Raw genomic sequence first — 16009 nt, 5'->3', positions numbered from 1 at the left:
GAAACATCACTAAAGTGCTTACAAAGACACAGTAGAGGCTGGGCTTGGTGGCTCAAGCCTGTAATCCCAGCACTTTGGGAGGCCGAGGCGGGTGGATCACTTGAGGTCAGGAGTTCGAGACCAACCTGGTCAATATGGTGAAACCCCATCTTTACTAAAAATACAAAAATTAGCTGGGTGTGGTGGCACATGCCTGTAATCCCAGCTACTCAGAGGCTGAGGCAGGAGAATCGCTTGAACCCAGGAGGCAAAGGTTGCAGTGAGCCGAGATTGTGCCACTACATGCCAGCCTGGGGGACAGAGACTGTCTCAAAAAACAAACAAAACACAGTAGAGTGATTAGAAGTCCATGGGCCCCCACCACTGGGCTTTAGTAAACGGCCACTTAATTAGGCTTGCCATTACTTGCAGTATTTGCCTGGCCCTGCTCACCCCACCTCTTCTGCTTGGAAAACAATCCTTGGCTTTGCCCAAGATGGTGGGACTGGGGCTGGAACTCACAGGACAAAGGAAATAAAAGTCTCAACTATCCTCATACCTGAGAGCAAATCCCAGGTTGTGTCATTGATCCCTGGCCTCTTGCAAACTCTCTCACCCATGCCCATGGTTTCTATTACTTCCTGGACACTAATAATTGAAATTTCCAGGTTAAGGATTTCTCTACCTACTCAGTGGTCCACAATCTACCCTTTACCGTCAAGATTCCCTCCTCTTCATGGTTTCCTAGTCAGATGCTGTGGTGGTCATACTGGGCCTTTGCCTCATCTTCCCATCCATGGTTCTTTTTTTTTTTTTTGAGACGGAGTCTCGCACTGTCACCCAGGCTGGAGTGCAGTGGCTGGATCTCAGCTCACTGCAAGCTCCGCCTCCCGGTTCACGCCATTCTCCTGCCTCAGCCTCCCGAGCAGCTGGGACTACAGGCGCCCGCCACCTCGCCCGGCTAGTTTTTTGTATTTTTTAGTAGAGACGGGGTTTCACCGTGTTAGCCAGGATGGTCTCGATCTCCTGACCTCGTGATCCGCCCGTCTCGGCCTCCCAAAGTGCTGGGATTACAGGCTTGAGCCACCGCGCCCGGCCTCATCCATGGTTCTATTGGGCCTTCCAGTGTCTTTCAAACATCATCTCTCCACTCCCCCGTCTCCACCCTCTTATCAGGCTTTCTCATATTCCTGGGCAAATCTAACTCCCCTTTCTGCTTCTCAGCCCATCAACACCATTCAGCCTGCCCTACCTGCTTCAATTCCATGTTCTACTGTTACATGTGCAATACCTCAGATGCCTTTTTCATAGTTTTGACGTGTCCCTGGTCCACTCCCAGTGTTTTCCTAGACAGTGGTGATCAGGTATGAATTCTCCAAGGTCCCAGTAATCACCCCAGCTTGGCCACCCTCTACCCCTACAGGGATTTGCAAGCAGGCTTTTCACTTTAGACTTTTTAATATTTCATACAGCGATTATGGTGCATTCAGGAACCCAACCCCCCAAACCCACTAGGAGGGCTCCCACCCCTGCCCTCCCACCCCATTTCAGGGCCCCAGGGCATTTCAGGTGGAGGAAGGGGAGGTAACCACCCATCCAGGGACTGACCCTGGAGACTGTCCCTGCCCTGCCTCACCCTCCCCAGGAGATAGAGGGCAACACCTGGGCACAACCCCCCACAACCCCCTCCCCCAACCCTGCTTGTGCACATATGCACGCTATGGCTCCTTGCTGAGCTGGTCAGTTCCTGGCAGGGCCCCTACCCAACAGCACCGAGTGGGATGGGAGCAAGAGGGCTGAGCTGGGGAGACCCTGAGAAGGAAGGAGGCCCCAGCTATGGGACTGCAGGAGAGAAAGAGTGGGGCCCCCCACCTTGTCCATTTCCCAGAGTCTCTGGTAGTCCCCAGATCCTCCTGCAGCTAGGGATGGCAGGCGGGGGTAGGAAGGCGAGTGGCCGTGGCATGCTTTCCCATAGCCGATCCCAGGGTCTGGTGATGATCAGGGTTCCAAATAGGGGCTGTGTCCCTGTCTCTGAAAGGCTGGGAGCAGGGCTTCATTGCACAAAATACTGTGGGAGGGCCACACGCAGGGGGTGGGGCCCAGGCAATCTGTATACAGAGATATTGCATTTAAAAAAATGAAAACCTCATTTAAAATAATTAAAAAAAAAACAATGAATGAAACAAACAAAAAAAGGCCCACACAATATGAGGCAGGTGGGGCAGGCAGGAAAGCAGGCAGGGGATGCCTCAGACTCAAGGCATTGTCACCATCTTGTCTGAGTCGAGATTCCCAGCCTGAGCTAGCTCTGGACCCCTGGCTGGCCGTCGGGTAGTGGTCCTGGGGGATGGTATGATGAGGGGTAGGCCTGGCCTCAGTGTGGGAGGCTGGCACGGCCATGCTGTCCACCGGCAACTACCAAGATAGAGACAGACAGACAGACAGACCAAGTGAAGGAGTGATGAGAGCTTTGTTAGCACCCAGCAGACAGGCCAATGGGTGGGTTGACAGGCCAATGGTCGGGTGTTTGGACAGGCAGCAAGGGACAAGTGGGCAGGTGAACATGGCTCAGGCGGGTAGGCAGAGTAAGCAGGGAAGATGTAGTTGGGGGCTGCCCTGTGAGGGGTGTGGCATCCCTCCAGCCGCTGCCTGCTGGGGCCTCGGTCTGTGGCTTAGAATTCGGTGTCCACCACGCGGAAAGCTGGCCTGCCTGTGGGGGAAAGCAGAGCAGATGGCTGTTGGTGGTAAGCAGGTAGGTGGGTGGGGTGGGGAGGAAGACAAGGGGCTTACATACCTGAGTCAGGCATCGACGAAGACCGAAGGCTGGCCTCCTTTTGTAGCTGAATCTCCTTTAGTGCAAATATGGAAGTAGCTACAGATGGGGGAGACATAGAAGTGGGGGATGACCCATGAGGTCATTCAGGACCAGCCCCATATGACCCCACTGGGAGAATTAGAAAACGCTGCCCCTTCTCTGAGAGGCTTGACCTTCATCTGTCAAACAATTCCATACACAAACCAGCTACAACCAGGTAAGATAAAATATGGACTATTACATGACACAAAGAAATTATTATTAATTTTGTCAAGTGGATTACAGTATTGCAGTTACCACCGGTTAAGTCTAGGTGATGGGTGGTGTTTGGGGTTTGCTTTATGTATTAATCCAGTGGGGAGATAGGGAAAGTGAGCAAATGTTTTTTGTAGGTTTGATAATAATGTTGTTTGAAAAAAAATCTTTTATAGGTATATGCTGAAATTATTTAGGGATGAATGCTATGATGTCTGAGATTGGATGTGATTCAAAATAATCAGAAAGAATACAGATAAAACCAGATTGACCATGAATTGATGACTTATTGGAGTACTTAGGGACTCATCATATTATTTTGACTAATATATAAATACATATATTTGAAAATATCCATATTAAAAAGTTTTTAAAAGCCAGATAGAAAAAGAGAACATCACATGTGATTCTATTTCTATAAAGTACAAGGACAGAAAAAAACTTATCCTTGCTGTTAGAGGTCAAAACAGTGGTCACCCTTTGGGGAGGGGCTGTGAATAACTGAAGGAGATGCAAGGGAGCTGGGGGTGGGGAGCTTTTAACATTCTGTTTCTTGACTTTTGTGCTAGTTACAAGGATACGTTTCATTTATGAAAATTCATTGTATAGTATACTTACGATTTGTGCATTTTTTAGCGCATGTAAGGAAACGTCTACTTTAAAAAAGGTAAAATGCTATTGCATATATTTTTATGTATGTTTTAAATTTTTCATGAAAGGTAAAAGGAACTGAAAACTAAAAAATGTTTTCATGCCGGGCGCGGTGGCTCAAGCCTGTAATCCCAGCACTTTGGAAGGCCGAGGCGGGCGGATCACGAGGTCAGGAGATTGAGACCCTCCTGGCTAACACGGTGAAACCCCGTCTCTACTAAAAATACAAAAAACTAGCCGGGCAAGGTGGCGGGCACCTGTAGTCCCAGCTACTCGGGAGGCTGAGGCGGGAGAATGGTGGGAACCCGGGAGGCGGAGCTTGCAGTGAGCCGAGATCCGGCCACTGCACTCCAACCTGGGCGACACAGCGAGACTCCGTCTCAAAAAAAAAAAAAAAAAAAAAAAATGTTTTCATAACAAATACAACCCATCACACCTGTGAACAAGATGTCCCCCCCCCACTTAGAGTAGCATAGCCAGAATCCTATACAACCCGCCAGCTGGCCCCAGCAGTTCTGCTTCCCAGTCCCCACACTGGCCGGTTCATTCCCCAGCTCCACTCACTGTCAGGAAGTTTGTGGATCCGCTCCCCCAAACTGAGGAAGAATGGATGTTTCATGGCATCTTCTGCGGAGATCCGATTTCGACCCTCAAACTGAAGTGGGGGTGGGGTGGGGGATAGTATTGATTATCTTCAACGAGTAGGTCTCTACTCAGACCCTGCCCCTGGTTTGAGGCGGGGGTCCTGTTTCCCCACACCTGGAATCCCATACCCCCAAGGCTGACCAAGGTGGTCTCACCTGCAACAGCTTGGTGAGGAGGTCGGCCCCGTCGCTATCAAGTCTGCCACAAGGACAAAGAGACCTGCTTTAAAATGAGTTTGGACACTCTGGCCCCTAACGTCCACCCACCCACCAGCCTCACCGGGGTGCGTGGCTCAAAAGGGCCTCGGCTCGGTACTTGGGGTAGTTGTATGTCTTGAATTCCTCATTGGACAGGATGCCTGGCCACGTCTCCTCAGTTGGGGTTCCTAGTAGGGAAGAGGAGTTACCCCAAACATCTCACAGGTCCTCTCTGTGTCTCCACAGCATCTAGGGCCCATGCCTCCTCACCTAAGATGCGGAAGATGAAGTGTAGCTGTTCCTCCACCGTGGAGCCCGGGAAGAGAGGCCGGCCTGTGGCCATCTCATAGAAGATGCAGCCCACACCCCTGGGCAGGGAGGGCACAATGAATAGAGAGGCAGCTGATTGGGTGGCTGTTATGACCAAGCCACCCCCTTTACCACGTGGCCCCTGCCACACTTCCACTTGTCCTTACCACATGTCAATCTGAGTGGAGTAGTCCGTGGACCCGAGCAGGATGTCAGGGGGCCGGTACCACAGTGTCACCACCTCATTGGAGTATGTCTTTGTTGGGATTGACTTGGCTCGGGCCAGGCCTGGAAATCAGACAAAGGACAGCTAGAGTGAGGGGGTCATGGGCAAAGTCTGGGGGAGAGTGCAGTTGAGACTGAGGGTGTCCTAGGCAAAATCTGGGAAGGCTGAAGGGAAGTGAGACTAAGTGGTCATGGGAAAGTAGGAGGCTGGTGAGCCAATGAGAAGAAGGGGGAGGCCAGTGGTACCAAAGTCAGCCAGCTTGAGCTCTCCCCTCTCGTTGATGAGCAGGTTCTGGGGCTTGAGGTCTCGGTGTAGCACCTTCTGCCGGTGGCAGTAGGCCAGGCCACGGAGCAGCTGGAACAGGAACAGCTGGGGACCCAGGAATGGCAGGCAGAGATCAAAGACTATCCACTAGCCCGACCCCCAGCAGGCACTGCTCCCCTCCCAAACACAGACACCAGGCCCAGAGCCTTGTCACACAATAGAGGACAGGGTCCCAGTGCCTCCAAGGGCTCCTAGCAAAAAAAGCCAAAGGGAAAAGTCCATTTCTGGGAGATTTGTGGGTTGGAGTGGGTGAGTGGGGGCCCCCTTGTGCCCCTGCTGCCTGCCCCACACCCACTTTCACATTGTGCATGTTGATGATGTTCCCACAGTCATCCAGGTACTGCTTCAGGTCCTTGTCCTGAGGAAAGAAGAGGTGGTACAGGAATGAGGGTTACTTCCTACGGCTCCTGGCCTTCTCCCCACCTCCCCCAGGACCCAGTGCCCCCCAACCTTACCAGGTACTCAAAGACAAGGGTGAGGGACTTCTCCGTGTGGATAATGTCATGTAGCGTAACGATGTTGGCGTGTTTGAGGTCCTTGAGCAGGGACACTGCAGGAAGCATGGGAGTGGGACGGGAAGAGTCAGGGTCCTACCCTCAGGACAGAGGTGAGGACAAGGACTAGAAAGGGACAAGCCCAGGTTTTCTTTCTTTCTCCAGACAGTTCAGGGTAATGCCTCGGAGCCACCAGCTCTAACCCACCTCATGCAAGTTGTGTCTCCATGTTGCAGATGTGGAAAGTAAGACTCAGAGGAGAATATGGAGCAAGAACCTGGGATTGCAGCCCCAGGCTCAAGTGACACTAGATTTTCACAACCTGTTTTTGGTTTCTGGGAAGGGGCCTGGCTCCAACCCTCAGTACACAGGCCTGCAGCATCATGTGAAATTGAATTTGCACACTCAATTTCAGTGCAATTCAAATTCATTCCATGTGATATTCTGACTAGAAATTGTTACAGTAAATAAATTGGTGAGCACTTTCAGGGGTGTTCTCGGAACCAAACCCTGGTTTGCAATTCATCCACCTTTTATCCAAATGGGAACAGATTCCTGGTTACCCTGATTATTACCTGGATATGTGGGTGACAGGCATTCCCATTTTTGCGGGGGGTCCCAGAACCAGTCTTTGTTCTCATTATGGAGTGTGTGCACCAGGGGTGAGTTGGGGAAGCCTGGGGCAGATGGGATGGGGGTATGTACCTTCCCGGATGGCGGTGCAGGGTGCCCCCTCTTCATGTTCCAGTCTGATCTCCTTGAGTGCCACAAGGTTGTCTGTGAGCTTGCTTTTGCCTTTGTAGACGGTGGCATAGGTACCCTGGAATGTGAGGAAGTGTGACAGGAGAGGTGCTATGAGATTCCAGGAGTTCCCACTGACCTTCATCCCCACCATGGGCCTCCTAGCTGCCTCTCACCTCGCCCAGCTTGTCCAGCTTAATGTAGGTCTCCAGTTTCCCAAAGCCAATCTCAGACTGTGGGACAAATGAGGCAGGTTGAAGCAAGTTCAGAAGGGTCTGGGAGAGGAGGAGAAAAAGGAGAGGACAGGAACAGAAGGTGCTTACTAGGCTGACACGACGGAGGCGGCGGCTGAGGGGCTTGTCAAAGATGGGGCTATTGAGGGTCAGCTTCTCCAGGTAGCCCTCAGGCAGCCGGATGTCAGCTGGTAGCGATAGGCGCTTGTTGATGTCCTAGCAGGTAAGGCGAGAGAGAAACAGGATCATGAGTTCCACCTCCCCAGGTCCAACCCCCTTTTCCAGCTCCTCCACCATCCAGACTGGGTCAAGCACCTCAGTGGAGATCTTGCGTGGGGGATGGTTGCGCATGCGCACTCTCACTGGAGACTGCACCTCATCCGAGGAAGTGGCTGAAGCCTGGTCACTCTCCCCATCAGACCCCATCTTCAAGTCCTCGTGCACAATCTCTGGTGGCAGGGAGAGGGGTAGGGCAGGCCAGGTGGGGTCAGAAACCACAGGACACCCCCTCCCCCATGAGACATATTCCATCATCACACATGTGTGCACATGGCCCCCAGAGGAAACCTGGAATCCCTCGGGGAAAGGGTGATAAGGCCCAGGAAAGCTCAGGTACATCTAGGACAGGTTCAACTGGGGGGTGGGGAGGCAAAAGTCACCTGGTGGAACCCTTCCTTCCAAGGGAAAGCTGAGCTCAGAGCTGGTAGCTAGGTGGTAGCAGGGGAAGCCAAGGGTCCTGGGAAGGCAGGCCCAGGGCAGGCAGGTAACCAGAGGCCTGAGGAGGCCATCACAGAGGGCAGAAGGGCAGAGGGAGCCTTGGGGCAACTGTGACAGGCAAGGCACCCTCTGCCCCCCTACAACAGGGCCTGGGCAGAAAGGCAAGGAGAGGAGCGCAGATGGACAGATAGACCGAGGGTGTTGAGAGACGATGGGAGGGAAGGCGGAGAAGAGAGCACATGGGGGGCAGAGAAAGGGCAGAAAATTGAGAGGAAAATGAGGAATGTGGCCACGAGGCAACACCTGGGAAGCAGCCTGGGGTCATATGGGAGAGGGGGTAGCCAGTGGACCCACCTGGTGCAGAGCTGAGTGGGCCCCGTGCAGAACGAAGTTCCCCAGGAGCAGCACGTGTGGGGGCCTCTCCAGGGTCACTGCCGCCACCACCACCACTCTCATCCAGGCCTATCTGCTCAGGGGCACCATTGGTCTTGTCTATGCCTCGGCCACCTCGGAGTGTCATTGACAGCTGCCGTTTGATCTTCTTCATCCGATCCATGGCGATCTGAACAAGGGACAAGGATGGAAATGGGTCTCATATTAACATTTGCTTGATCACCATGGGTCCCCTAAAGCCCACAGTCTAGCAGGGGGCACTGACATGAACTTGTCAGTGCTCACTCAACCAATATGGACCCCAGAGCCACTCAGGATTTCTGGAAACCCAACATGGACCGGGATCTTTGTAAGTACCTGCCCACCCACAGAGCCAGCTCCACTGGGACCTGCTCCTAAGTAGCCCACCTGAGCTCTCAGATTTAGGTGGCTGATTGAGGGCAAGGGCCCAAACGATGGATTGTTGGCCTCTAGGGGAAAAGCCCCACTGCAGGAGCAGAAGGCTCCATAGCAGATATTCTCAGGTACAGCTGCAGTGATGGGCCCAGCCATGGGTCGGCCAGGGCGTGTGCCGAGAATTGAAGGATGGGTGACATGGCCTCGAGCACGCCCATAGAGTGGCATAGTTCCCCTGGCACCACCCTCAAAGGCCAAGGCAGATTATTCCCTGTGGCCACAGGGACCCTCCTCCTGACTTCTCTAGCACTCATCGTCATGACAACCACCGCATCATCCCATTCATCTACCCAGGTGGGTGGGGGTGGGGGAGTGTGTGTCAGGGTGTCCTGCCCAGACCCACCCACTGGGTGGGATTGTGTGGAGGGGGCGGGTCTCAGTGTATACCAGCTGTTCTCAAGACTGCCAGAAAGGTTTGATCAGGTTAGGACCCCTAGGGTCCAATCTAGACTTTTACAAGCCAGGTCACATTTCTCCTCTACTCAAGAATGTACTACATTTCCCATCACCCCAAATACATGCCCCAGTCCTCAATGTGGCCCACAGGTCTTTCTTTACCTCATTTGGCCCTATTACCTCTCTGCCCACCCCCCACCCCCCAACTGCCCCGCCACCATTCCTACTTGCTGCTCTGCAACCACACCCAGCAGAATCCCACCTCGGGGCCTTCACACTGGCTGTTCGTGGTACCTTGGAACACCCTTCCCCTAAATTTCAAAATGGCTCACTCCCCTCACCCTTCAGGCCATTGCTCAAAAGTCACCTTTTCATGAGGCCTCCATGAATAACCCTATTTAAAATCTCAACCATCCCGAGCTCCCTTACCTTGCCAGTTATCCCCCCAGCACTCATTACCTCCTCAGAAATGACACCACCTACTTATTGGTTTCTTTAGTCTTTACTGTCTATCTCCTCACCGCCACAACTAGAAGATCAGCTCCGCCAGGGTAGATTTCTGTGTTTAGGTCACGGCTATATCCTGAGGACCTGGAATAGTGACTGACACAGAGTAGATGCTCAAAAAGTGCTCATGGCAGAAATAAGTGAATCGGGGGGCTGAGGGCCTAGGACCAACCTCTGCTGAGGTGATGAGTCCCTGCTATTCATTGAACAACCCTAAACAAGGTAGCCCAGGGATGCTGGCATCGACAGGAAGATGACCTAGATGGATTGCTGAAGGGAACGGGGCCACCAAAAGGCTTAGGCCAGCCGTCTTCTGCTTCCTCTTGGGCTCTGGGCCAGCAAGGAGGGGGAAAGACCTGGCCCAGGAACCATCTGGACTCACAGCAGGGCCTAAGATGGCCCCGGCCCAAGGGAAGTAGAGCTAGATAGGAGGTCGAGGATGAGACTGGGGCTGGATTTGAGGAGAGAAAGGGTCATCTGCTACCTTGAAATCAGGTGCTTCCTCCAGCAGTTCCCACCCCCCACCTGGCTGAACTCACTATCCCCAGGAGGGGTAGGGGCCACCCTAGCAGAAACACCTCAGATACAGGATGAGGTCCATCCATGGAGAACCCAGGATGATGACAAAACATCCTGACCTGGGAGGCTGAATACTGGGCCTAAGGCGAGGAAGGTAAAGCATGGCCAGCTCCCAAAGACAACCTTGTGTCCCCATATGGCACAGATACCCAGTTGCTTTGCATGTTGCGACAGGGAGTAGGGGAGGGGCTGGGGGAGACTGGAAGTAGGGCTGAATGGAGGATGGGGAGGGAGCCAGGAGGAGCCATGGGTCCGTGACCTCTAACTGGAAACCCCAAGGGCTGGACATGCTCTGGAGTTCAGTTTCTTGGGATTTTAGGAAGATGGGGTGTAAAATCTGTATATCACATGACACTCCCAGAAAGAGGGATTGGCGGGGGGGCTCAGGCAAGCCCCTGTGAACAGAGATAATTGAACATTTAAACTCAAGGAAACTTTTAAATATCATTTCAGTTGACTGAGCTTTTTAGATTTCAAAAAAGTGAAGGAGGGAGCAAGAAACTGGACATAAAACTTCACCCCAAAAAGGGCACATGTCCTGCCTGACCCTTCCTGATCCCCAAAGACATACACCCATCCTCAGACTACTCTCATACTCAAGGATACTCACCACACCAACCACTAAGGACCTGGTCATCGCACTCTATGTCCTGATCCCCATTAATACACGCTAGACCCTCAAGGAGGCCTCACTACATCTTACCTGCTATTATCTCATATACCCATCAGCATTCAAAGCCCTAACACATAACATACCGCCCTGAACTCTGTCAGCACACACTCAGCCTCCTCTAAGTAACTCTTGCCACCACATTCTTGGGCCCCTCCCTGGCCTAGCTTCTTGTTACCTTCTCCATAGCACTGACTCCCCTCATTAACATATTGTTCCCCTTACATGATTCTGACCTCTGTTAACATGTACTTGGGGTACTCTATAGCTGACCCACATTAGCACTCACTGGACCTTCTTCATGCTGCTCTGAATGCTGTTAACATAAAGTGAACCTTACAGAAAGATCTCTAGCCGGTGTTACCCACACTCAGGCCCCTTCACAGCTATGACCACCTTAACACACATTCCAGTCCTTCCACTGTCCTGTCCCCTCGGGTCAGCACAAACTGAGTCTTTACTCAGGCCTGATTTCTATTAGTACACGCTGGGCCTCACACAGTCCTGCCTCCCCGTTAGTACACTCTGAACCCTTACTCAGCCCTATTCCCCAGGGACACAAGAACACACTGTTCTACCATGGCCTGACCCTCATTAGTGCACACAGGTCTCCATTCAGCCCTGACTCCCATTAGCACACACTTCAGCCCTCCCTAGCTGTAATCCACTTTAGCACACCGAGACCATCACACATTCCTGTCCTCTATTGCTCTCTGCTCCGACCCCTCCACAGATATAATCCCTGTTGGTTCACACTTAGATCTCTTCATGAAAGCCCTGATCCCCCTTATTACACACTAGATCCCCTCTGCAGCACTACTCCCAAGTAGCACCCCCTGGAACCTCAACATACTCCGGTCCTCCGCGGACACAAGGGCACAATCTTTGCAAGGTTCTGATGCTTACTGGCATATTCCAGACTTTACACAGCTGACTCTCCCAATGGCACACATTGAAGAGCCTCTATGGCTCTAAACCCACATTAGCAACCACCAGAACTTCTTATATTACCCTGCTCCTTCCTAGTGTGCCCTCGAGACTCACACTCCCTGTGTCCATGGACACACTCACACCTCACATCACCTTGACTCTTCGTCCACTGAGCCTCTGACGGTGCTAAAACACTTCCTTCCCCACCACCCCTTCCCGGGCCCAGGTAGACACACAATTCTCATCTCCCTTAGGCCAGGCTCAGGTCTTCCCCAGTCCTTCCTCCATTCTGCCCTCATTAGCATATACTGGGTCCCAAACTACCTAGACCTTCGAGGACACAGGCATACACTCTCTACAGCCATGACCCCCACTGGCACACACGCCTCACTCGAGTCCTTCACTACCTGCCCTCCAAAAGCACACACTGCATTCTCACACACCGCAGGCCCCAGGGACAGACACGCAGCATTAACAGCATCCCGGGCCTCTCTGCCACACGCCAGGCCTCAGAGCCCTGACCCCATCAGCACACGTTCTGGTACCTGTGCCACCCTGTCCCCCATGAACACACACCGGGCCTCTCCGCGGACATAACCCCTATGAGCATGTCTTGGAACCTCCTCGACACCCCCCGTTATACACCCTCGGGTCCCTCACCCGCTCCACACCCCGCCCTCCTTCCACAAGCACACACGGGGCCTTGAACCTTGCACGGCTTATTGGCATGAGGCTTACTGCTACATGCTCCGACCCCCATTAGCAACCCCCCCCCAAGTCCTTCACCCCATTGTCACCCATTTCCACACCCTTTGGTCCTTTGACCCCCATTAGCACCCACAGCACTTCCCACCCCAGCTCCCAGGACGGGCCCAGGGCGGGGCCAAGGTCAGGGAGGCCCCAAATGACCCCCGCCCCGGTGCATTCTGGGAAATTCGCCGGGGGTGGGGGCACCTGCCAGCCCGGCAGCCCAGACCCCTGGGCACCGCCCGGGGTGGGTTCTGAAGGAGGAGGGGCAGCCCCCACGCCTCGGGGACGCGCTCACCGGCGGGGGCGCGCGAGCAACCTCAGAGCCGCGGGGCCGGCGCGGCGGCGCCTGGGGCGGCGGCCCGGGATGAGGCCGCGCGACCTCCTTCTCCTCCTGTTCGCCGCAGGCGCCCGTCCCAGTAGTCTTCAGCCATGGTTGCTGGGCCCGGGCCGCCGCCGGCTGAGGAGGAGGAGGCGGCGGCGGCGGCGGTGGCTGAGGCGGAGGCGGCGTCCCGCTCAGCCGGCCATGAGCTTGGCCGCTGCGGGCGATGCCCCCGGGCTCGTTGGCGCCGGCTCGAATCCGAGTGCTCACGGCGGCTCGCGGCTCAGAGCCGGCTGATCGCGGAGTGGCGGCGGATCCCAGGGCCGAACAGCCAACGGCCCAACCGCCGCGCGCGCCGCGCTCCGCGCATGCGCACGCAGGCGCTCGGAAGGGTGAAGTGGAAAGGAGGGGACTCACCTCGGACTGCCTGTACCAAAGGACCCGTCCGCAGCGGGAGGGGACGCGGCCATCGCGAGCCCACAGAGGGATGCGGCGCCAGGCCGGGGACGGCACCAGGGAGAAGTGTGGAGGCTGTTTAGTACTCAGTTCCGATCTTGGCAGAAGTTTGCTAGCGCCTAGGTGAGCAGCGGCAAGTAACCTGGCGCGTCCATCACCACTCGCTCCCCCTACTCGGTCTCACTTGGTACATCCCCATGGTGGCAAACGGGACTTTTGCAAGGAGGAAAAAGAGAAATGAAGCACTCCGTTCTAGTCTCTTGAAGTGCCTGGGGAGGAAGGCATTGTAAAGGTTCGCGAGAAGATGACTTTTTGAGGAGAGGCAGCCTGAAGAGTTATTGGCCTTTACCACCTTACCTAGGACAGCGTATCCCCGCCCAACTGCCCCCCCTCCACCGCTACCTTATTCCCATAGTGAACGTGTGTAGCCCCGCCCTTTGAGGTTGTCGCCCAGCCAATCGGATTTGCTCTCTGTGGCGAGGCCGAGCAAGAATAAAGGGCGTGGCTGACTGAAGAGGCGTGATTTCGCTCTCTACCCAACTCCACACGCCTCTGCCGGGTTTCATAGGTTTTCACCGTCAGTGGGGGTGGGTTTTTTTTTGTGTTCTGAGCTTCTCCTTCGCTATAGGCCGAATATTCCGCAAGGTGATTGGTCAAAATTGCGCTCAATCGGGTCTCGTCCCGCCTTTAGCCCGCCCTCCATCTCATACAGTGGGCCTCCCGGGGTGGAACCGAGGCTGAGAAAGGAGGAAAGAGGCGGATCCTTAGAGGTGCAGGAGCCGCTACTGCGCATGCTTGAAACTTCGAGCCGGGCGGAGCCTCTTTTCTGCCTCACACGAGTATTTGCATAGGCGCCGTGCGTTGGATTTTCCTGCCACCTCTCTTGCCCGCCACAGCCCCGCCCGTGCCTTCCCTCACTGCGGTTGTTTTGTTTTGATGTCGGTCAACACAAGTAGAACACTCCGCGGTTTTATTTCCATTTGATTTATTGGGCGCCTGTTGTGTGACAAGCACTACCAGGTCGACCTAATCCCTCACTTCCTTCTGCCTGGAAAACCACACTATCCCCAAGTCCCGCTCAAAGGGCTGCAAACTCCAGCAGGCCTTCTGGCACATCCTTACACTATGCTGTTCCAAAGCAGCCTCCCGCCTCTTCTGGGCTTCCCTTTAGGGCAGCCTTGGTCACACCAGTTAGGATTTTCAGTAAGGTTTGTATTAGTGAAGATTTCCCGAGCCATGATGGGAGTGGAAACATTTGACAAAGACAAAAGTCCTCCCCTTGGCCTAGAATAGGTCCATCACTTCTCTGACCTCATCTCTTCCTCTTCTTCCCCTGACTCACTGCCACCATACTAGTGCTCTTTCTAGCTGTTTCTGAGTGAAACGGGCACAATCCAGCCTCAGGGGTTTTGCATCTGCTGTGGTTCCCTTTGCCTGGAATGCTCCTGCCCCACATCCACGTGCCTCATTCTCTCACTTCTTCCAGGTGCTTGCTTCAAAGTCATCTCCATGAAGCCTTTCCTATTTAGAAATTCCTACCTGCACTGCCATCATTCCAGATCCCCAGATCGGACTCTATTCCTCGCCTTTTGAAGAACACTGATCAACTTCTAAGGTACAATTTGCTTACTGTGCTTATAGTCTGTTCTGGGTCTCAAGCTAGCAGAACATAAACACCAAGAAGACAAGGATCTTTCTTTTATCCACTGCTGTCTCACGTGCCTAGAAAGTGACTGGCACACAGCATGCAACAAATGTTTGTTGAATGCCTGCCAGAGCAGGCCAAGAAGATAAAATGATCAGAAAGAGGTGGGCAAATAGTTCCAGGCAGTGACAAGAGAAACCTTTTTCCCACCCTATCCTTTGTGGCTGCTGGGTGCAGGGGGCTCGGTGCAATTGACGCAACCCCCGCCTGCTGAGCCCTGATCTCTGGCTGGTGTTGTAATGGTAGACAAACTGCAGAAGTAAAATGGAATGAGGTGGAGGGAGAACAACTAAGATACAACCAGGATTCATGCGTGACTCAAAAGCTTGTTTTGATGGAGAAGGGTGTCAGGTACGAATAAGGTGTCAAGGAGATCCAGTTGTGGTAGGGAAGAAATGGAGCTGTAATGGGGGAGGTGCAGTGAACAAGGTGTCTACAGAGTATCCGCAAAGCAGCTGGCATACTGGAGAAAGACAACAGTTGTGTTCAAGCCTCAGCTGCTGTAGTGGTGTGACCAGTGGACTGTGGTGTGGAGTGTCTAGGATACTCTAGAGCAATAATGGGCAAGTTCCTGTGGTGGGAAAAACTTTCCACTTGACAGCATCACCACTAGATACCAAAGGGAAAATGCCTCTGTCCTCAGTGTCCTAGTGGGGAAGAAGAAGAAACTGTGGAAGGATGAGGTCACCCAAGCAGAGCAGGCCAAGAAAATAAAATGATCAGAAGGAGGTGGACAAGGGCATATACTGTGCCCAGGACCAGGAACTACTGGCCCAGGAGACAGCAGATGTGGGCACAGGCTGTGATGGCAATCAGGCCAGTTCAGAACAGGTTGAGCTATTCCTTACACTCAAGTTTGAGTAGAAGAGTGAGGGATCTTGTTTCTAGTAAGGTAGATAAATTATTGTCTGGTTAGTTGAGGGACAAAAGTATGAATGGATTCCTCAGGCACCAGAAGCCAGTACAATAGAGGAAGGCAAAGATGTGGCAGTGGTCAGACTGGTGCTTTCAATCATCTGGAGCGCTCAGCGAAGACCAAGGACAGAGCATGGTAGCTCTGCAGTTCTGGTAGGGCTGGTGTTGGGCCTCCTGCAACCTGCTCTAAGTGATGAACACCCCTCAGTCCCCATTGCCAGCTGTCTTCTCCAAGGTAGGAGGTTGAAGATCAAGGGGAATACAGGCAGACCTGGGGCTGAGGGGGGCAGCGTAAGACAAGCAAAGGGCTTTTCCTCTACTGAGGTTCTCAAATATTTCCATAAAAA

The 16009-nt window shown here is 53.5% G+C and overlaps 1 protein-coding gene across 6 annotated transcripts; it reads right to left on the bottom strand.

Moving 5' to 3' along the window:
• Positions 1–1418: 1418 nt before the first annotated feature.
• CDK16 (cyclin dependent kinase 16) lies at positions 1419–13540 on the bottom strand. Of its 6 annotated transcripts, none has more exons than XM_033201968.1 (17): positions 12563–12990; positions 9315–9434; positions 7941–8148; positions 7185–7318; positions 6960–7085; positions 6813–6869; positions 6601–6715; positions 5857–5951; positions 5697–5759; positions 5323–5446; positions 5019–5139; positions 4813–4910; positions 4625–4730; positions 4501–4543; positions 4265–4355; positions 2774–2851; positions 1419–2689 (listed from the first exon to the last, which is right to left on the bottom strand). In XM_033201968.1, the coding sequence occupies exons 3-17, from the start codon at positions 8140–8142 to the stop codon at positions 2652–2654; spliced, it is 1491 nt and encodes a 496-aa protein (XP_033057859.1). In that variant the 5' UTR covers positions 8143–8148; positions 9315–9434; positions 12563–12990; the 3' UTR covers positions 1419–2651. The 6 variants fall into 6 exon arrangements, with proteins under 6 accessions (XP_033057859.1, XP_033057857.1, XP_033057858.1 ...); XM_033201966.1 differs by having other exon boundaries at positions 9353–9434; XM_033201967.1 differs by lacking the exons at positions 9315–9434; positions 12563–12990 and adding an exon at positions 13004–13540.
• Positions 13541–16009: the final 2469 nt, after the last annotated feature.

This window comes from Trachypithecus francoisi, unplaced genomic scaffold (genome assembly GCF_009764315.1).
Source record: "Trachypithecus francoisi isolate TF-2019V2 unplaced genomic scaffold, Tfra_2.0 Lachesis_group6, whole genome shotgun sequence".
In the NCBI taxonomy this organism is placed as follows: domain Eukaryota; kingdom Metazoa; phylum Chordata; class Mammalia; order Primates; family Cercopithecidae; genus Trachypithecus; species Trachypithecus francoisi.
Note: the sequence above shows the minus strand (reverse complement) of the source record. Positions and strands in the feature narration are given on the sequence as shown.